This window comes from Pseudophryne corroboree, chromosome 2 (genome assembly GCF_028390025.1).
Source record: "Pseudophryne corroboree isolate aPseCor3 chromosome 2, aPseCor3.hap2, whole genome shotgun sequence".
Classification (NCBI taxonomy): Eukaryota; Metazoa; Chordata; class Amphibia; order Anura; family Myobatrachidae; genus Pseudophryne; species Pseudophryne corroboree.
Genome location: NC_086445.1, coordinates 16437906 through 16455467, shown reverse-complemented (window position 1 = coordinate 16455467; position 17562 = coordinate 16437906). Strand labels below are relative to the sequence as shown.

The 17562-nt window shown below is 49.6% G+C and overlaps 1 protein-coding gene across 4 annotated transcripts in view; it reads right to left on the bottom strand.

Moving 5' to 3' along the window:
* Positions 1 to 17562, bottom strand: part of NUP98 (nucleoporin 98 and 96 precursor) — a 121702-nt gene that overhangs the window by 17160 nt on the left and 86980 nt on the right. For all 4 annotated transcript variants that reach the window (XM_063950849.1, XM_063950850.1, XM_063950852.1 and 1 more), the window contains 6 exons: positions 14276 to 14392; positions 13921 to 14153; positions 13691 to 13804; positions 13427 to 13565; positions 13141 to 13318; positions 12274 to 12441 (listed from right to left, as the gene is read on the bottom strand). In XM_063950849.1, the coding sequence (XP_063806919.1) occupies positions 12274 to 12441; positions 13141 to 13318; positions 13427 to 13565; positions 13691 to 13804; positions 13921 to 14153; positions 14276 to 14392 (949 nt within the window). The remainder of the gene's footprint in view (positions 1 to 12273; positions 12442 to 13140; positions 13319 to 13426; positions 13566 to 13690; positions 13805 to 13920; positions 14154 to 14275; positions 14393 to 17562) is intronic.

Genomic DNA, 17562 nt, shown 5'->3' with positions numbered 1-17562 from the left:
CACTTTGGTGGAAATCCTTTTATAGATAGAATCACATCATTCAAATGCACACTTACTAGAAGTTTAGTTATTTACCACTATGGGATGGATTCAACTAGCCATGGTATTAGTCTGCTGGGGCTATTCAATTACAGGCCACTATAACCTTGCATGCTACACTTGAAGCCTGAGAAAAGCTAGAATAGAAATTGCGGTAAGCGCCCTTATTGCGGGTGCTGCAAACATGTTAACCCATAGCTCCTTGTATATTTCCTGGAATCTATAAGTTAATGCATGTTCGCACCAAATTTACTGTGCGAGGAAGTAATTATAATTGAATAGAGTCCGGTGTAAAAGCCTGAGGCAACCATCCTTTTCACCGCGTGATAAATTACTGTTGGTTGTATTCATCACAAGAGATTTTGGTGCCTCCCTGATGGTGGATGTAAGCCGCTGCGGTGCCTAACTTAACCATGAAAGGCTTTCTCCACAACAAAATACATCCTTGGATTAGGGCTCTTAACACCGTTTCCAAGTCTAGTCCAAAGACCCAGAAATTTAGACTGAAGTATGACAACCCCCAGCCCTAAAGACTAGTGCCGGTAATGTCCAAAGCCATAAAGCAAAAAGATGACCCATACTGAGGTTGTAAGCAGATGAGAGGCCAATGCATCCGTTGACTGGAAGGACAAGGCCTACAACAAAGACATCTGAAAGAAGAAAAAATAAGAATTTACTTACCGATAATTCTATTTCTCGGAGTCCGTAGTGGATGCTGGGGTTCCTGAAAGGACCATGGGGAATAGCGGCTCCGCAGGAGACAGGGCACAAAAAGTAAAGCTTTTCCAGATCAGGTGGTGTGCACTGGCTCCTCCCCCTATGACCCTCCTCCAGACTCCAGTTAGGTACTGTGCCCGGACGAGCGTACACAATAAGGGAGGATTTTGAATCCCGGGTAAGACTCATACCAGCCACACCAATCACACCGTACAACTTGTGATCTAAACCCAGTTAACAGTATGATAACAGAAGAGCCTCTGAAAGATGGCTCCCTAAACAATAACCCGAATTAGTTAACAATAACTATGTACAAGTATTGCAGATAATCCGCACTTGGGATGGGCGCCCAGCATCCACTACGGACTCCGAGAAATAGAATTATCGGTAAGTAAATTCTTATTTTCTCTATCGTCCTAGTGGATGCTGGGGTTCCTGAAAGGACCATGGGGATTATACCAAAGCTCCCAAACGGGCGGGAGAGTGCGGATGACTCTGCAGCACCGAATGAGAGAACTCCAGGTCCTCCTTTGCCAGGGTATCAAATTTGTAGAATTTTACAAACGTGTTCTCCCCTGACCACGTAGCTGCTCGGCAGAGTTGTAATGCCGAGACCCCTCGGGCAGCCGCCCAAGATGAGCCCACCTTCCTTGTGGAATGGGCCTTAACAGATTTAGGCTGTGGCAGGCCTGCCACAGAATGTGCAAGTTGAATTGTGTTACAAATCCAACGAGCAATCGACTGCTTAGAAGCAGGCGCACCCAACTTGTTGGGTGCATACAGTATAAACAGCGAGTCAGATTTTCTGACTCCAGCCGTCCTTGAAATGTATATTTTTAAAGCTCTGACAACGTCCAACAACTTGGAGTCCTCCAAGTCGCTTGTAGCCGCAGGCACTACAATAGGCTGGTTCAGGTGAAACGCTGATACCACCTTAGGGAGAAAATGCGGACGCGTCCGCAGCTCTGCCCTATCCGAATGGAAAATTAAATAAGGGCTTTTATAAGATAAAGCCGCCAGTTCAGATACTCTCCTGGCGGACGCCAGGGCCAGTAACATAGTCACTTTCCATGTGAGATATTTCAAATCCACATTTTTTAGTGGTTCAAACCAATGGGATTTGAGGAAATCTAAAACTACATTTAGATCCCACGGTGCCACCGGAGGCACCACAGGAGGCTGTATATGCAGTACTCCTTTGACAAAAGTCTGGACCTCAGGAACTGAGGCCAATTCTTTTTGGAAGAATATTGACAGGGCCGAAATTTGAACCTTAATAGATCCCAATTTGAGACCCATAGACAATCCTGATTGCAGGAAATGTAGGAAACGACCCAGTTGAAATTCCTCCGTCGGAGCACTCCGATCCTCGCACCACGCAACATATTTCCGCCAAATGCGGTGATAATGCTTCGCGGTGACTTCCTTTCTTGCCTTAATCAAGGTAGGACTGACTTCTTCTGGAATGCCTTTTCCTTTTAGGATCTGGCGTTCAACCGCCATGCCGTCAAACGCAGCAAGTCTTGGAATAGACACGGTCCCTGCTGAAGCAGGTCCTGTCTTAGAGGTAGAGGCCACGGATCGTCCGTGACCATCTCTTGAAGTTCCGGGTACCAAGACCTTCTTGGCCAATCCGGAGCCACTAGTATCGTTCTTACTCCGCTTTGCCGTATGATTCTCAATACCTTTGGTATGAGAGGCAGAGGAAGAAACACATACACCGACTGGTACACCCAAGGTGTTACCAGCGCGTCCACAGCTATTGCCTGCGGATCTCTTGACCTGGCGCAATACCTGTCCAGTTTTTTGTTGAGGCGAGACGCCATCATGTCCACCATTGGTCTTTCCCAACGGTTTATTAGCATGTGGAAAACTTCTGGATGAAGTCCCCACTCTCCCGGGTGAAGATCGTGTCTGCTGAGGAAGTCTGCTTCCCAGTTGTCCACTCCCGGGATGAACACTGCTGACAGTGCTATCACGTGATTCTCCGCCCAGCGAAGGATCCTGGCAGCTTCTGCCATTGCACTCCTGCTTCTTGTGCCGCCCTGTCTGTTTACATGGGCGACTGCCGTGATGTTGTCCGACTGGATCAACACCGGTCTTCCTTGAAGCAGAGGTTCCGCCTGGCTTAGAGCATTGTAGATTGCTCTTAGTTCCAGAATGTTTATGTGAAGAGACTTTTCCAGGCTCGACCACACTCCCTGGAAGTTTCTTCCTTGTGTGACTGCTCCCCAGCCTCTCAGGCTGGCGTCCGTGGTCACCAGGATCCAATCCTGTATGCCGAATCTGCGGCCCTCCAATAGATGAGCCCTCTGCAACCACCACAGAAGAGATACCCTTGTCCTTGGAGACAGGGTTATCCGCAGGTGCATCTGAAGATGCGTGCATTGATGTACAGACACCTTTCCTGGTTTTAGGAGATTCCTGACCAGGTCGGATAACTCCTTGGCTTTTTCCTCGGGAAGAAAAACCTTTTTCTGAACCGTGTCCAGAATCATCCCTAGGAACAGCAGACGAGTTGTCGGCATTAATTTGGATTTTGGAATATTCAGAATCCATCCGTGCTGCTTTAGCACCTCTTGAGATATTGCTAATCCCATCTCTAGCTGTTCTCTGGACCTTGCCCTTATTAGGAGATCGTCCAAGTATGGGATAATTAATACGCCTTTTCTTCGAAGAAGAATCATCATCTCGGCCATTACCTTTGTAAAGACCCGAGGTGCCGTGGACAAACCAAACGGCAGCGTCTGAAACTGATAGTGACAGTTTTGTACAACGAACCTGAGGTACCCCTGGTGTGAGGGGTAAATTGGAACGTGGAGATACGCATCCTTGATGTCCAAGGATACCATAAAGTCCCCTTCTTCCAGGTTCGCTATCACTGCTCTGAGTGACTCCATCTTGAACTTGAACTTCTTTATGTACAGGTTCAAGGACTTCAGATTTAGAATAGGCCTTACCGAGCCATCCGGCTTCGGTACCACAAATAGAGTGGAATAATACCCCTTCCCTTGTTGTAGAAGAGGTACCTTGACTATCACCTGCTGAGAGTACAGCTTGTGAATGGCTTCCAAAACCGTCTCCCTTTCGGAAGGGGACGTTGGTAAAGCAGACTTCAGGAAACGGCGAGGTGGATCTGTCTCTAATTCCAACCTGTACCCCTGAGATATTATCTGCAGGATCCAGGGATCTACCTGCGAGTGAGCCCACTGCGCGCTGTAATTTTTGAGACGACCTCCCACCGTCCCCGAGTCCGCTTGAGAAGCCCCAGCGTCATGCTGAGGCTTTTGTAGAAGCCGGGGAGGGCTTCTGTTCCTGGGAAGGAGCTGCCTGTTGCTGTTTCTTCCCTCGACCTCTGCCTCGTGGCAGATATGAATAGCCCTTTGCTCTCTTATTTTTAAAGGAACGAAAGGGCTGCGGTTGAAAAGTCGGTGCCTTTTTCTGTTGGGGAGTGACTTGAGGTAGAAAGGTGGATTTCCCGGCTGTAGCCGTGGCCACCAAATCTGATAGACCGACTCCAAATAACTCCTCCCCTTTATACGGCAAAACTTCCATATGCCGTTTTGAATCCGCATCACCTGACCACTGTCGCGTCCATAAAGCTCTTCTGGCCGAAATGGACATAGCACTTACCCGTGATGCCAGTGTGCAGATATCCCTCTGTGCATCACGCATATAAAGAAATGCATCCTTTATTTGTTCTAACGACAGTAAAATATTGTCCCTGTCCAGGGTATCAATATTTTCAATCAGGGACTCTGACCAAACTACCCCAGCACTGCACATCCAGGTAGTCGCTATAGCTGGTCGTAGTATAACACCTGTATGTGTGTATATACTTTTTTGGATATTTTCCATCCTCCTATCTGATGGATCTTTAAGTGCGGCCGTCTCAGGAGAAGGTAACGCCACTTGTTTTGATAAGCGTGTTAGCGCCTTGTCCACCCTAGGAGGTGTTTCCCAGCGCTCCCTAACCTCTGGCGGGAAAGGGTATAATGCCAATAATTTCTTTGAAATTATCAGCTTTTTATCAGGGGCAACCCACGCTTCATCACACACGTCATTTAATTCTTCTGATTCAGGAAAAACTATAGGTAGTTTTTTCACACCCCACATAATACCCTGTTTAGTGGTACCTGTAGTATCAGCTAAATGTAACGCCTCCTTCATTGCCAAAATCATATAACGTGTGGCCCTACTGGAAAATACGGTTGATTCTTCACCACTGGAATCAGTGCCTGTGTCTGGGTCTGTGTCGACCGACTGAGGCAAAGGGCGTTTTACAGCCCCTGACGGTGTTTGAGGCGCCTGGACAGGCACTAATTGATTGTCCGGCCGCCTCATGTCGTCAAACGACTGCTTTAGCGTGTTGACACTATCCCGTAATTCCATAAATAAAGGCATCCATTCTGGTGTCGACCCCCTAGGAGGTGACATCCCCATATTTGGCAATTGCTCCGCCTCCACACCAATATCGTCCTCATACATGTCGACACACACGTACCGACACACAGCAGACACACAGGGAATGCTCTAAACGAAGACAGGACCCACTAGCCCTTTGGGGAGACAGAGGGAGAGTCTGCCAGCACACACCAAAAAGCGCTATATATGACAGGGATAGCCTTATAATAAGTGCTCCCTTATAGCTGCTTCATATATATCAAGATATTGCCATTAAATTTGCCCCCCCTCTCTGTTTTACCCTGTTTCTGTAGTGCAGTGCAGGGGAGAGACCTGGGAGCCGTCCTGACCAGCAGAGCTGTGAGAGGAAATGGCGCCGTGTGCTGAGGAGATAGGCCCCGCCCCTTTTCCGGCGGGCTCGTCTCCCGCTATTTTGTGAATACAGGCAGGGGTTAAATATCTCCATATAGCCTCTGGGGGCTATATGTGAGGTATTTTTAGCCTTTATATAGGTTTACATTTGCCTCCCAGGGCGCCCCCCCCCAGCGCCCTGCACCCTCAGTGACTGCGTGTGAAGTGTGCTGAGAGGAAAATGGCGCACAGCTGCAGTGCTGTGCGCTACCTTTAGAAGACTGCAGGAGTCTTCAGCCGCCGATTCTGGACCTCTTCTTACTTCAGCATCTGCAAGGGGGCCGGCGGCGCGGCTCCGGTGACCATCCAGGCTGTACCTGTGATCGTCCCTCTGGAGCTGATGTCCAGTAGCCAAGAAGCCAATCCATCCTGCACGCAGGTGAGTTCACTTCTTCTCCCCTCTGTCCCTCGTTGCAGTGATCCTGTTGCCAGCAGGAATCACTGTAAAATAAAAAACCTAAGCTAAACTTTCTCTAAGCAGCTCTTTATGAGAGCCACCTAGAATTGCACCCTTCTCGGCCGGGCACAAAAATCTAACTGGAGTCTGGAGGAGGGTCATAGGGGGAGGAGCCAGTGCACACCACCTGATCTGGAAAAGCTTTACTTTTTGTGCCCTGTCTCCTGCGGAGCCGCTATTCCCCATGGTCCTTTCAGGAACCCCAGCATCCACTAGGACGATAGAGAAAAAAAAAAAAAAAACCAGTCCTTTGCTCAAGTCAGAGGTTTTTTAATGCAGTCTTCAAGGAACAAAAACGGTCCAGGTTTTAGGTACGCCCATGGATCAGAACAGATTGTTTAATCACATTGACTGAAGTGCCTATTAAGTCACATGTAGCCAAGCATGGATAAACTTAAAACCTGTACCATTGGGGTGCCTTGAGGACCAAGTTTGAGAACCTCTAAATGAAGTACAAGTACCCAGGTCTGTGCAGTCTCTTGTACACAGGCATGAAGGACAGGGACCCCTGCCTTGAGCAATATGTTGTCCATGTAGGTAATAAGTGTCTGAAACTGGACCTAAGAATAGCAACCATCACCACTGTGATCTTTATTAATACCCACAGAGCAATCATGGGGCCAAAGAGAGAGTCAGACATTGTACATGATGGGCCTGCACTGCAAATCTGAGCAAGCATTTGTGAACCTTTCAGATGAGAACATGCATGTAAGCATCTTTGGGTCCATGGAGACCACGTGCTTGTCTTGCTCCATGACCGAACTCAAGACACCAGCCTTATTCTGTCCAACCAGTGATGGGTGATAGGAATCGTGAGATTAAAATTAGGTCAAAGAGAGACCCTTAGTTTTGGAGATATGAATAAGAATCTTATTCTTTCCTGGTATTTAAATCACCACCCTATAAGTGATTAACAATGGAATGTCTTTCTGCAAAGCCAGACATTGTGTTTGGTCTCCAGGAAGGTCAGTAGCGACAAAAAGGTCTCCAGGTGTGTGTCAAGAGATCTTGTGTGTCCAAATCTACGATTTTCTTCACCCAGGCTTCTAGAGCTGAACTAAAGGACTGATCATTGGAGAAGTAAATGGGCTCCCCCCAAAAGCACTTTAAACGAGCTTGGGGCTGGCCACCACAAGGAGCAGAAAGGAAAGCCCTTCTGATGCTGGTCCTCTTGCAATACCTGCAGTGAAAGGCCCATATCCTGGTATCCCACACTTTAGGTGGATTAACAGCAAAAAAGAAATCTTTCCATTGTGGCCTAATTAACCTTTGCAGTTCTGAAACAAAGACATTACACAAAAGTTATGCACTTGTGTGTCCTCTTATATTCAGTGTCTGTGTCCAAGGCCCTGAGTCAGAGCAAGAAGCCTAGCTCCAATGAGATCTTCTGATGCCTTGAACCAATGTCAGCAGTACTGATCCAAATTCATGCGTCTCCAAGTCAATGGTAAACTATTCCGACCACTTAAGGCCAATACACATTAGAAGATTTTGTTCCAGCGATAATGACGGACGATCTATCGTTCAAATAGTCTAGTGTGTACACAGTGAACGATGTCACACCCGTGCTTGCTTGAAGCGTGTCAGTCGTCCACGCCTACAGCTCAATCCCCTCGGACCCAGCAGAGCAGATCGTTCGTTGTTCAGATCGTTTGTAAAATTGCTCAGTGTGTACACTCAATATCGTTTGTCAGGGAGTTCAAGGGAAGTCGCTCATCTTTCACACGGTTCATCTTTCACAACTTTTAAGTCTGCTAGTGTGTATGGGCTTTTAGTCTATCGAAACATCAGATTTAAAAAGACACTACTTCACTAAGGAGAGAGTTCCATTCCTTCTACTTTACTGCTGGTGGAACATGGAGTAGTACACACTGAAGCGATATCGGGTTGACATGTAGTTTCCAGTCGAATCGGAATGACGTATCGGCAGGATCGCATAGTGTGTACGCCCAATCTGTCCGCACCTGCGGTCGCATGCGATTTTATCCGGTTGGCCGTGTTGCACAGCTGACCGGGCGAAATTGCATGGGGCTGTTTAAAGTAATGAAGGACGGAACGAGGGATCGTTTTCGTCCTTCACATCATTGTTTCTGATGGGTACGCACGGTACGATATGTCCGTCGCCGTGTCATCCGGGTACACATTGCTCTAGTGTCTACTCCACACTTTATTCTTCTGTATTTTTCTTTCTTGGGTGATCCATATAGTCCCTCTGGCGGGGCTGACTTAGATGAACCATATTCCCTGAGGTTCCAGCAGATAGCAGTAGAAAGGACACCATTGCTCACAGATTCAGGACTTGCTGCAAGCTGGAAAAGCGCACTAATATGCCAGGATTTAGGCATCACTGGTCCTTAAACCCTGGACACAACCCCTGTGGGTGTGCATGCCAGACGGCCATCTGCCTCGCAAGCTGTGTGTAACGTCACAGACAAGCTGCAGCAGGAGTAACAATTGAGCCGCAGCTGGAGTAACACTTCTGCGCAATGACGCCATAGCAGGAGTAACACTTCTGCGCGATGACGCCGCAGCAGCAAGAGTAACCATCTAGGTCACGCTACTGCGTAATGAACAGATCATTTTACCTGTAAGTTTTGTATCACAATGTAGCTGTGGGTTCAGTGTAAGTACAGCCAAAGTGTCGTTACACTGGCTTCCCACATTCAGACATGGGGGCCTGATGGTAACTTACCTGCAGGTCAAGGTTTCCTGTACGCATTCCCATAAGGATGGATGAGACAATGGCCGGTGCACCAGGCGGCAATCACACAGCATGTTCTACTACAGAACAAGCTGCGGGGGGCAGGATTCTCTATATGTTCTGTACGGTTATAACAAGTGCCAGCAGTTCAAGCTCATACACACGCACAAACACACACACACACACACACACACGAGATTGTCAGCAATAAACTGTAATACCTGTAGGAAATGTGTAAAACTAACTGTTTGGTGCCCGGTCCTTACCACCACTTACACCCCATTGTCTCCCGGTGGAGTCCTATGGAACCCGAACAAGAAATAATCAGTCTACGCAAGGTGTTAAATAGGGTGTGGTACTGAAGGTCAACAATGTCTAGGTCGACCACCATTAGTCGATAGGGTGTAGGTTGACAGGTCAAAAGGTCAACATGAGTTTACGTTTTTTGGGTGTCGTTTTCTCCGTACAGTGATCGGGAATCCCAATGTCCGCTGCGCTCGGCACAGGTTACTATTACCAATTGTTGTCCGCGTGGATCGTTAAGTATGAAAAAGGTCAAAAAATGGGGGAGAAAAAAAAAAAAAGGGCGAAAAACTCATGTTGACCTTTTGACCTAGAACATGTCGACCTAGTTACTGTCGACAGAGACCGGATCACGTTAACTGTCAGGAAAGAACTGGCGGCAGAAGGGTTAAAGCTCCGCTCATGTTGAGTAATGGGTGAATTATCTGGACTCAGGACCGGTAACCTGGAACCAGCCACACAGCTGGTAATAGACGAGCGCCGGCTAGTGGCACCAGGGACTTCTAGGTCACACACTCTTACTGTGAGGCATTTCATCATCTACATCAGTCTGCTACACGGTACATTACAGAGGTATGTAAGAACGGAAGTAACAATGAGACATGGAGTGGCTGATGATAGGGAGCAGGAACCATATCCCGCTACACTCGCTGGTTTCCTGCAGACACACCGACGTGTAGGGGGGACACGGAGTGACACAGAAAACATGTTACACGCATGTACGTCACAGCAGAGTCACACCCTGCCACGTCAGCACGAATGAGCGCCATGAACGATGGGAAAGCGCCGTCTGCGCCACATCAAGCGGCAGAACATTATTTAATGAACAATTATAACACTAAAACCTGCTCGCAGATGAGGACAATGAACAGAAGCAGCAGTTTAATGATAAACACTCTTTTATAGGCGTCAAATCAGAGAGAGCAGATTACATTACATTCATAATACAGAAGGTCACTTTGGTAAAATATTACAAACCATAGTCGAAGATTAGATAACAGCAATCATTTCTAAATCAACTCCTGGCCTAATCCCATCCCCATGTAGCGGGCAGTCCCGCTCCTCTCTGCCTAATCTCATCCCCATGTAGCGGGCAGTCCCGCTCCTCCCGGCCTAATCCCATCCCCATGTAGACGCAGTCCCGCTCCTCCCTGGCTAATCCCATCCCCATGTAGCGGGCAGTCACGCTCCTCCCTGCCTCCCGACCTAATCCCATCCCCATGTAGCGGGCAGTCCCGCTCCTCCCTGCCTCCCGGCCTAATCCCATCCCCATGTAGCGGGCAGTCCCGCTCCTCCCTACCTCCCGGCCTAATCCCATCCCCATGTAGCGGGCAGTCCCGCTCCTCCCTGCCTCCCGGCCTAATCCCATCCCCATGCAGCGGGCAGTCCCGCTCCTCCCTGCCTCCCGGCCTAATCCCATCCCCATGTAGCGGGCAGTCCCGCTCCTCCCTGCCTAATCCCATCCCCATGTAGCGGGCAGTCACGCTCCTCCCTGCCTCCCGACCTAATCCCATCCCCATGTAGCGGGCAGTCCCGCTCCTCCCTGCCTAATCCCATCCCCATGTAGCGGGCAGTCCCGCTCCTCCCTGCCTCCCGGCCTAATCCCATCCCCATGTAGCGGGCAGTCCCGCTCCTCCCTGCCTCCCGGCCTAATCCCATCCCCATGCAGCGGGCAGTCCCGCTCCTCCCTGCCTCCCGGCCTAATCCCATCCCCATGTAGCGGGCAGTCCCGCTCCTCCCTGCCTAATCCCATCCCCATGTAGCGGGCAGTCCCGCTTCTCCCTGCCTCCCGGCCTAATCCCATCCCCATGTAGCGGGCAGTCCCGCTCCTCCCTGCCTAATCCCATCCCCATGTAGCGGGCAGTCCCGCTCCTCCCTGCCTCCCGGCCTAATCCCATCCCCATGTAGCGGGCAGTCCCGCTCCTCCCTGGCTAATCCCATCCCCATGTAGCGGGCAGTCACGCTCCTCCCTGCCTCCCGACCTAATCCCATCCCCATGTAGCGGGCAGTCCCGCTCCTCCCTGCCTCCCGGCCTAATCCCATCCCCATGCAGCGGGCAGTCCCGCTCCTCCCTGCCTCCCGGCCTAATCCCATCCCCATGTAGCGGGCAGTCCCGCTCCTCCCTGCCTCCCGGCCTAATCCCATCCCCATGTAGCGGGCAGTCCCGCTCCTCCCTGCCTAATCCCATCCCCATGTAGCGGGCAGTCCCGCTCCTCCCTGCCTCCCGGCCTAATCCCATCCCCATGTAGCGGGCAGTCCCGCTCCTCCCTGGCTAATCCCATCCCCATGTAGCGGGCAGTCACGCTCCTCCCTGCCTCCCGACCTAATCCCATCCCCATGTAGCGGGCCGTGCCGCTCCTCCCTGCCTCCTGGCCTAATCCCATCCCCATGTAGCGGGCAGTCCCGCTCCTCCCTGCCTCCAGACCTAATCCCATCCCCATGTAGCGGGCAGTCCCGCTCCTCCCTGCCTAATCCCATCCCCATGTAGCGGGCAGTCCCGCTCCTCCCTGCCTCGCGGACTAATGCCAGAGCCGTAGCCAGAGAATAAAAGCAGCAGAATATTTACGAATTTTAAAGGTTTTCTAATAAATTATGATGTCCAACTGCAAATCAGCGACTTCACATTTAAACTGCTAGTAAAAAAGTAAATCCCACAACAAAGATAAAACCATTTTACAATACTGCTCAATATACCAAACTGGAGGGGATCATGGTCAAGTTCTAACACCCCATACAGCTGAGACATTGGGCACTTCTGTGCATACTCCTTTCATCCTCAGCCCTTTACTCTACATGCCGTGGGTAGCTAGAACAATGCCAAGTCCCCAGCCTTAACGCACAGGAGACAGGATATCCAGGCCTGGAAAGGCTAGCCAATATACCCCAATGTGACGATGATATGTCCCAATGCACATTTCCCCGTGCCTGCGTTTAGGAGACCTGTGGAATACCTTACAATGGATGACATTTAACAACGTGGCTTTATGCCAAAGAAGATGTAACGACACTAGAGGATTACAAGGCGGCTTTCACCAAGAGCCCATAAGTGATCTGAGACTTGCACCTAATACAATTCTTTCTGCAACTCACAAATGTGCATCACTGCCAAGATACATCACAGCATAAATCACTGGAAGTTCTGATGTACTATGCAGTGCGATGGGAGAACAAATGCAGGCGACACTAGCCAGCACTCAGTTTGGGTTTAATACTTCCAGTCAGGCCCTCTCTCCCCCTCTACCTGCGGTGGAGGGGTAGGTCTCCCGCTGAGCGATGCCTGCAGGACAGGTGGCTGTTGGGCTGGAGCAGGCAGAGCTGCAGCTTTAAGCTTCTTCGTTTCGGCGTTAGCAGCTGCGTCATCGTCTTCATCGTCGGAATCCTGTAGCCCGTATTTGGAGAAATGCTTAACCTGTAAGAGAAGAATGTTATAGTGAGGTTTAGCTGCGCAGTCTACAACAGCACCTCCACCCCCACATTTCCCCAACAGGTCATGTTATCAGGATTTCTGTCCGTGGAAGCTCGTGAGATAATTACTGACCCAGCAATAAAGCCCTGAAGGCAGCACCAGACGTAGAGAACAGAGAAGACAGAAAGGGAACATAACAAAGAGAACAGAGAAACTAAGCAAAGCACAAGGGCTTCGGGGGAACAATCTCTCGCTCATTTCTAGATGTGTCTCCAAGGGTAGCGTTCAGAACAGAGTCACCATAACGGCCGTTCTGTGCACCGCGCACATCTGCTCTTCAAGGGCTCATGGTCTTTTCGTCCATGGGGGGCACTGGATATGTCCCAGACCTCAGGACGCGGAACATTTGTAAATAGCGGTGTGCTGCGCCTTATGTCTAATTTTTGCATGTTAGAAATGGTGCATCTGTAGATTTCAGGGAAAATGTGCAGACCATATAACCTCCTGCTACTGTTACTCGAACCAAAGCCACATTCGTCCCAAAAGGCTCCCAGTGCTCTGGTGGAAGGTACCAAATCCACAGTGTTCTGTCACCGATCAGCCTCCCTGGCACAGCTGGCAGAATTAAAGACCCGCCTTCTATTCCTGTACACAGCTACAAACGCCAGGTTTAAATACCAGCCTATCACAGGACCCGCTTACCCTAAACACCCAGGATCCAGTATCTGGGCGATACTCCTTGAACTGGGCATCCTGCTTCCGGGATGCAGCCTCCAGCTTACTCTTATAATTCATTTCAGCCAGACGTTCAGGACTCTTGATCAAAGAGCGAGTCGTTTTATCCATTGGCCAAACGTCATTCAGAGTCACCTCGGCCGGCCTGGAAGACAAAGCACAATTGTACACGAGGCAGTAGATGGCTTATATGGAAGCTGAGAAATCCATCAGCTAACCAGGAAAGGTAGAGCCTTCTATCCGGCAGCATTACCTGTTCAAACCCTCGCCCACTGGGGGCTTGTCTCGATCATCAGTATAAACCACCACCTCCTTGTTCCGTATATGGACAATGTCATCTAGGTTCAAGTTGGTCAGGTTCACCAATCCCTCAAAGCAGATGGAGCCATAGCCTAGAGGAGAGAGCAAAGGAAAAACAATGAAGCAGCAGAGAATAACACCGACCGAGCGTCCTGAGGTAACACGTAACCTAAAGGAGGATCGCTACAAGCAAACCACAGTCATCTGAAGGCCTCACCTTCACGGCCGATGGTGAAGCCATCTACGATACACTGCCCGTTCTCATCCACCTGCTCGGCCAGTTCCTCCATGGATGGTAAGGTGTAATAGTCGTCTTTTGTCAGCACTATGCCTGGAAAGGGCCAAAAAGCCAAGGGTTATAGCAGCAGTGTAAACGCGCACAAGCATCCCAGAGACCGCTTCCTATTGCGGTAACCTGGCCACATAACCCTCAGTAGGACCCGGTACCTGCAGGGTGGGGCTGGGCATCACTCAGGATTTCCTCATCATTAAATGAGGCTTCCTCCATGCTGCCATCCAGATCGTTCCGCAGAGCATTGCGCATATTCAGCGCCACAATGGTGTCGTCCATACTGTGGGTGTGCTTGTTGTCCTGGCTCGGGAGCGGCAGCTTAGATAACGGGGGTGGGTAGAAACCATCGTTTTCCTCGTTGCCTTCGAGTCTGTGGTTGTCGCTAGCTCTGTAAAACAAACACCGGGGATATAGGGCGTCAGGTGGGCGATATCCCCTTATCCAGGGACACTGCACAGGATTCCCTGTTCTATAGGATGGAGGAGAGAGGGGTCACTGAGGCTGCATTACCTGTCTCCGTTCTCTAGGTAACTGGACGGGGAAGACCTCTCATCCGGCTCCACGCTCGTAGGGGAGAACATATTGCTGATGTTAAGGTTCTTCAAGACCAGCTTCTTAATGCTCTTCCTGAGACACACAAGATGGATCAGTGTACACGTGACGCACCAGGGATACAGCTCCCACCCCCCTCCCCCCAAACCCCACCTATAAACACCTGCAGCTGACAGATTCCTAATAAACGACAAATAGTAACATAAGTAGCTTCCTTTATTCTCTGAAACACTGTTACACGGCGGATTCCGTGGCATTACACTGGTGTGTAGACTCCTACTTGTTACGTAACACAATAGTCGCACAACTATAAACCCTCACTCATTCACGGACAAACTCCGGCTATGAAGATAATTTTGGAACAAAGGAGTCTAATTTAGTTTGACCGTGGCGAGCAAATTCTGAAATGAACCAATACTGCGCCATGTAATCTAATTTAGAGCTATTCCAAGAATCTGCCCATCTAACAAGAAGCCGCCAACGCTACATTACAGTCACTCTGAGAGGAGGAAAATAAGAATTTACTTACCGATAATTCTATTTCTCGGAGTCCGTAGTGGATGCTGGGGACTCCGTCAGGACCATGGGGAATAGCGGCTCCGCAGGAGACAGGGCACAAAAGCAAGCTTTTAGGATCACATGGTGTGTACTGGCTCCTCCCCCTATGACCCTCCTCCAAGCCTCAGTTAGGTACTGTGCCCGGACGAGCGTACACAATAAGGAAGGATCTTGAATCCCGGGTAAGACTCATACCAGCCACACCAATCACACCGTACAACTTGTGATCTGAACCCAGTTAACAGTATGATAACAAAGAAGTAGCCTCTTAAAAAAGATGGCTCACAACAATAATAACCCGATTTTTGTAACAATAACTATGTACAAGTAATGCAGACAATCCGCACTTGGGATGGGCGCCCAGCATCCACTACGGACTACGAGAAATAGAATTATCGGTAAGTAAATTCTTATTTTCTCTAACGTCCTAGTGGATGCTGGGGACTCAGTCAGGACCATGGGGATTATACCAAAGCTCCCAAACGGGCGGGAGAGTGCGGATGACTCTGCAGCACCGAATGAGAGAACTCCAGGTCCTCTTTAGCCAGAGTATCAAATTTGTAAAATTTTACAAACGTGTTCTCCCCTGACCACGTAGCTGCTCGGCAAAGTTGTAATGCCGAGACCCCTCGGGCAGCCGCCCAGGATGAGCCCACCTTCCTTGTGGAGTGGGCTTTTACAGTTTTAGGCTGTGGCAGGCCTGCCACAGAATGTGCAAGTTGAATTGTGCTACAGATCCAACGAGCAATCGTCTGCTTAGACGCAGGAGCACCCATCTTGTTGGGTGCATACAAGATAAACAACGAGTCAGATTTTCTGACTCCAGCTGTCCTTGAAATATATATTTTCAATGCTCTGACAACGTCCAGTAACTTGGAGTCCTCCAAGTCGCTAGTAGCCGCAGGCACCACAATAGGCTGGTTCAAGTGAAAAGCCGAAACCACCTTAGGGAGAAAATGAGGACGTGTCCGCAGTTCTGCCCTGTCCGAATGGAAAATCAGATATGGGCTTTTGTACGATAAAGCCGCCAACTCTGAAACTCTCCTGGCTGAAGCCAGGGCCAATAGCATGGTTACTTTCCATGTAGATACTTCAAATCTACCGATTTGAGAGGCTCAAAACAATGAGATTTGAGAAATTCCAAAACTACGTTTAGATCCCACGGTGCCACTGGAGGCACAATTGGGGGTTGTATATGTAGTACACCCTTGACAAAAGTTTGTACTTCAGGCACTGAAGCCAATTCTTTCTGGAAGAAGATTGATAAGGCCGAAATTTGAACTTTAATAGACCCCAATTTGAGGCCCATAGACAATCCTGCCTGCAGGAAATGTAGGAATCGACCCAATTGAAATTCTTCCGTTGGGGCCTTCTTGGCCTCACACCACGCAACATATTTTCTCCAAATGCGGTGATAATGTTGTGCGGTCACTTCCTTCCTAGCTTTAATCAAGGTAGGAATAACTTCCTCTGGAATGCCCTTTTCTTTTAGAATCCGGCGTTCAACCGCCATGCCGTCAAACGCAGTCGCGGTAAGTCTTGGAACATACAAGGTCCCTGCTGAAGCAGATCCCTTCTTAGAGGTAGAGGCCACGGATCTTCCGTGAGCATCTCTTGAAGTTCCGGATACCAAGTTCTTCTTGGCCAATCCGGAGCCACTAGTATTGTTCTTACTCCCCTTTTCCGTATAATTCTCAGTACCTTTGGTATGAGAGGCAGAGGAGGAAACACATACACTGACTGGTACACCCACGGTGTTACCAGAGCGTCCACAGCTATTGCCTGAGGGTCTCTTGACCTGGCGCAATATCTGTCCAGTTTTTTGTTGAGGCGAGACGCCATCATGTCCACCTTTGGTTTTTCCCAATGGTTCACAATCATGTGGAAAACTTCCGGATGAAGTCCCCACTCTCCCGGGTGAAGGTCGTGTCTGCTGAGGAAGTCTGCTTCCCAGTTGTCCACTCCCGGGATGAACACTGCTGACAGTGCTATGACATGATTTTCCGCCCAGCGAAGAATCCTTGCAGCTTCTGTCATTGCTCTTCTGCTTCTCGTGCCGCCTTGTCTGTTTACGTGGGCGACTGCCGTGATGTTGTCCGACTGGATCAATACCGGCTGACCCTGAAGCAGCGGTTTCGCCAAGCTTAGAGCATTGTAGATTGCTCTTAGCTCTAGTATATTTATGTGAAGAGACGTCTCCAGGTTTGACCATACACCCTGGAAGTTTCTTCCCTGTGTGACTGCTCCCCAGCCCCGTAGGCTGGCATCCGTAGTCACCAGGACCCAGTCCTGTATGCCGAACCTGCGGCCCTCTAACAGATGGGCACTCTGCAACCACCACAGGAGAGACAACCTTGTCCTTGGTGACAGTGTTATCCGCTGATGCATGTGCAGATGCGATCCGGACCATTTGTCCAGCAGATCCCACTGAAATATTCGTGCATGGAATCTGCCGAATGGAATTGCTTCGTAAGAAGCCACCATCTTTCCCAGGACTCTTGTGCATTGATGTACTGACACATTTCCTGGTTTTAGGAGGTTCCTGACAAGTTCGGATAACTCCCTTGCTTTCTCCTCCGGGAGAAACACCTTTTTCTGAACCGTGTCCAGAATCATTCCCAGGAACAGCAGACGTGTTGTCGGGGACAATTGAGATTTTGGAAGATTCAGAATCCACCCGTGTTGTT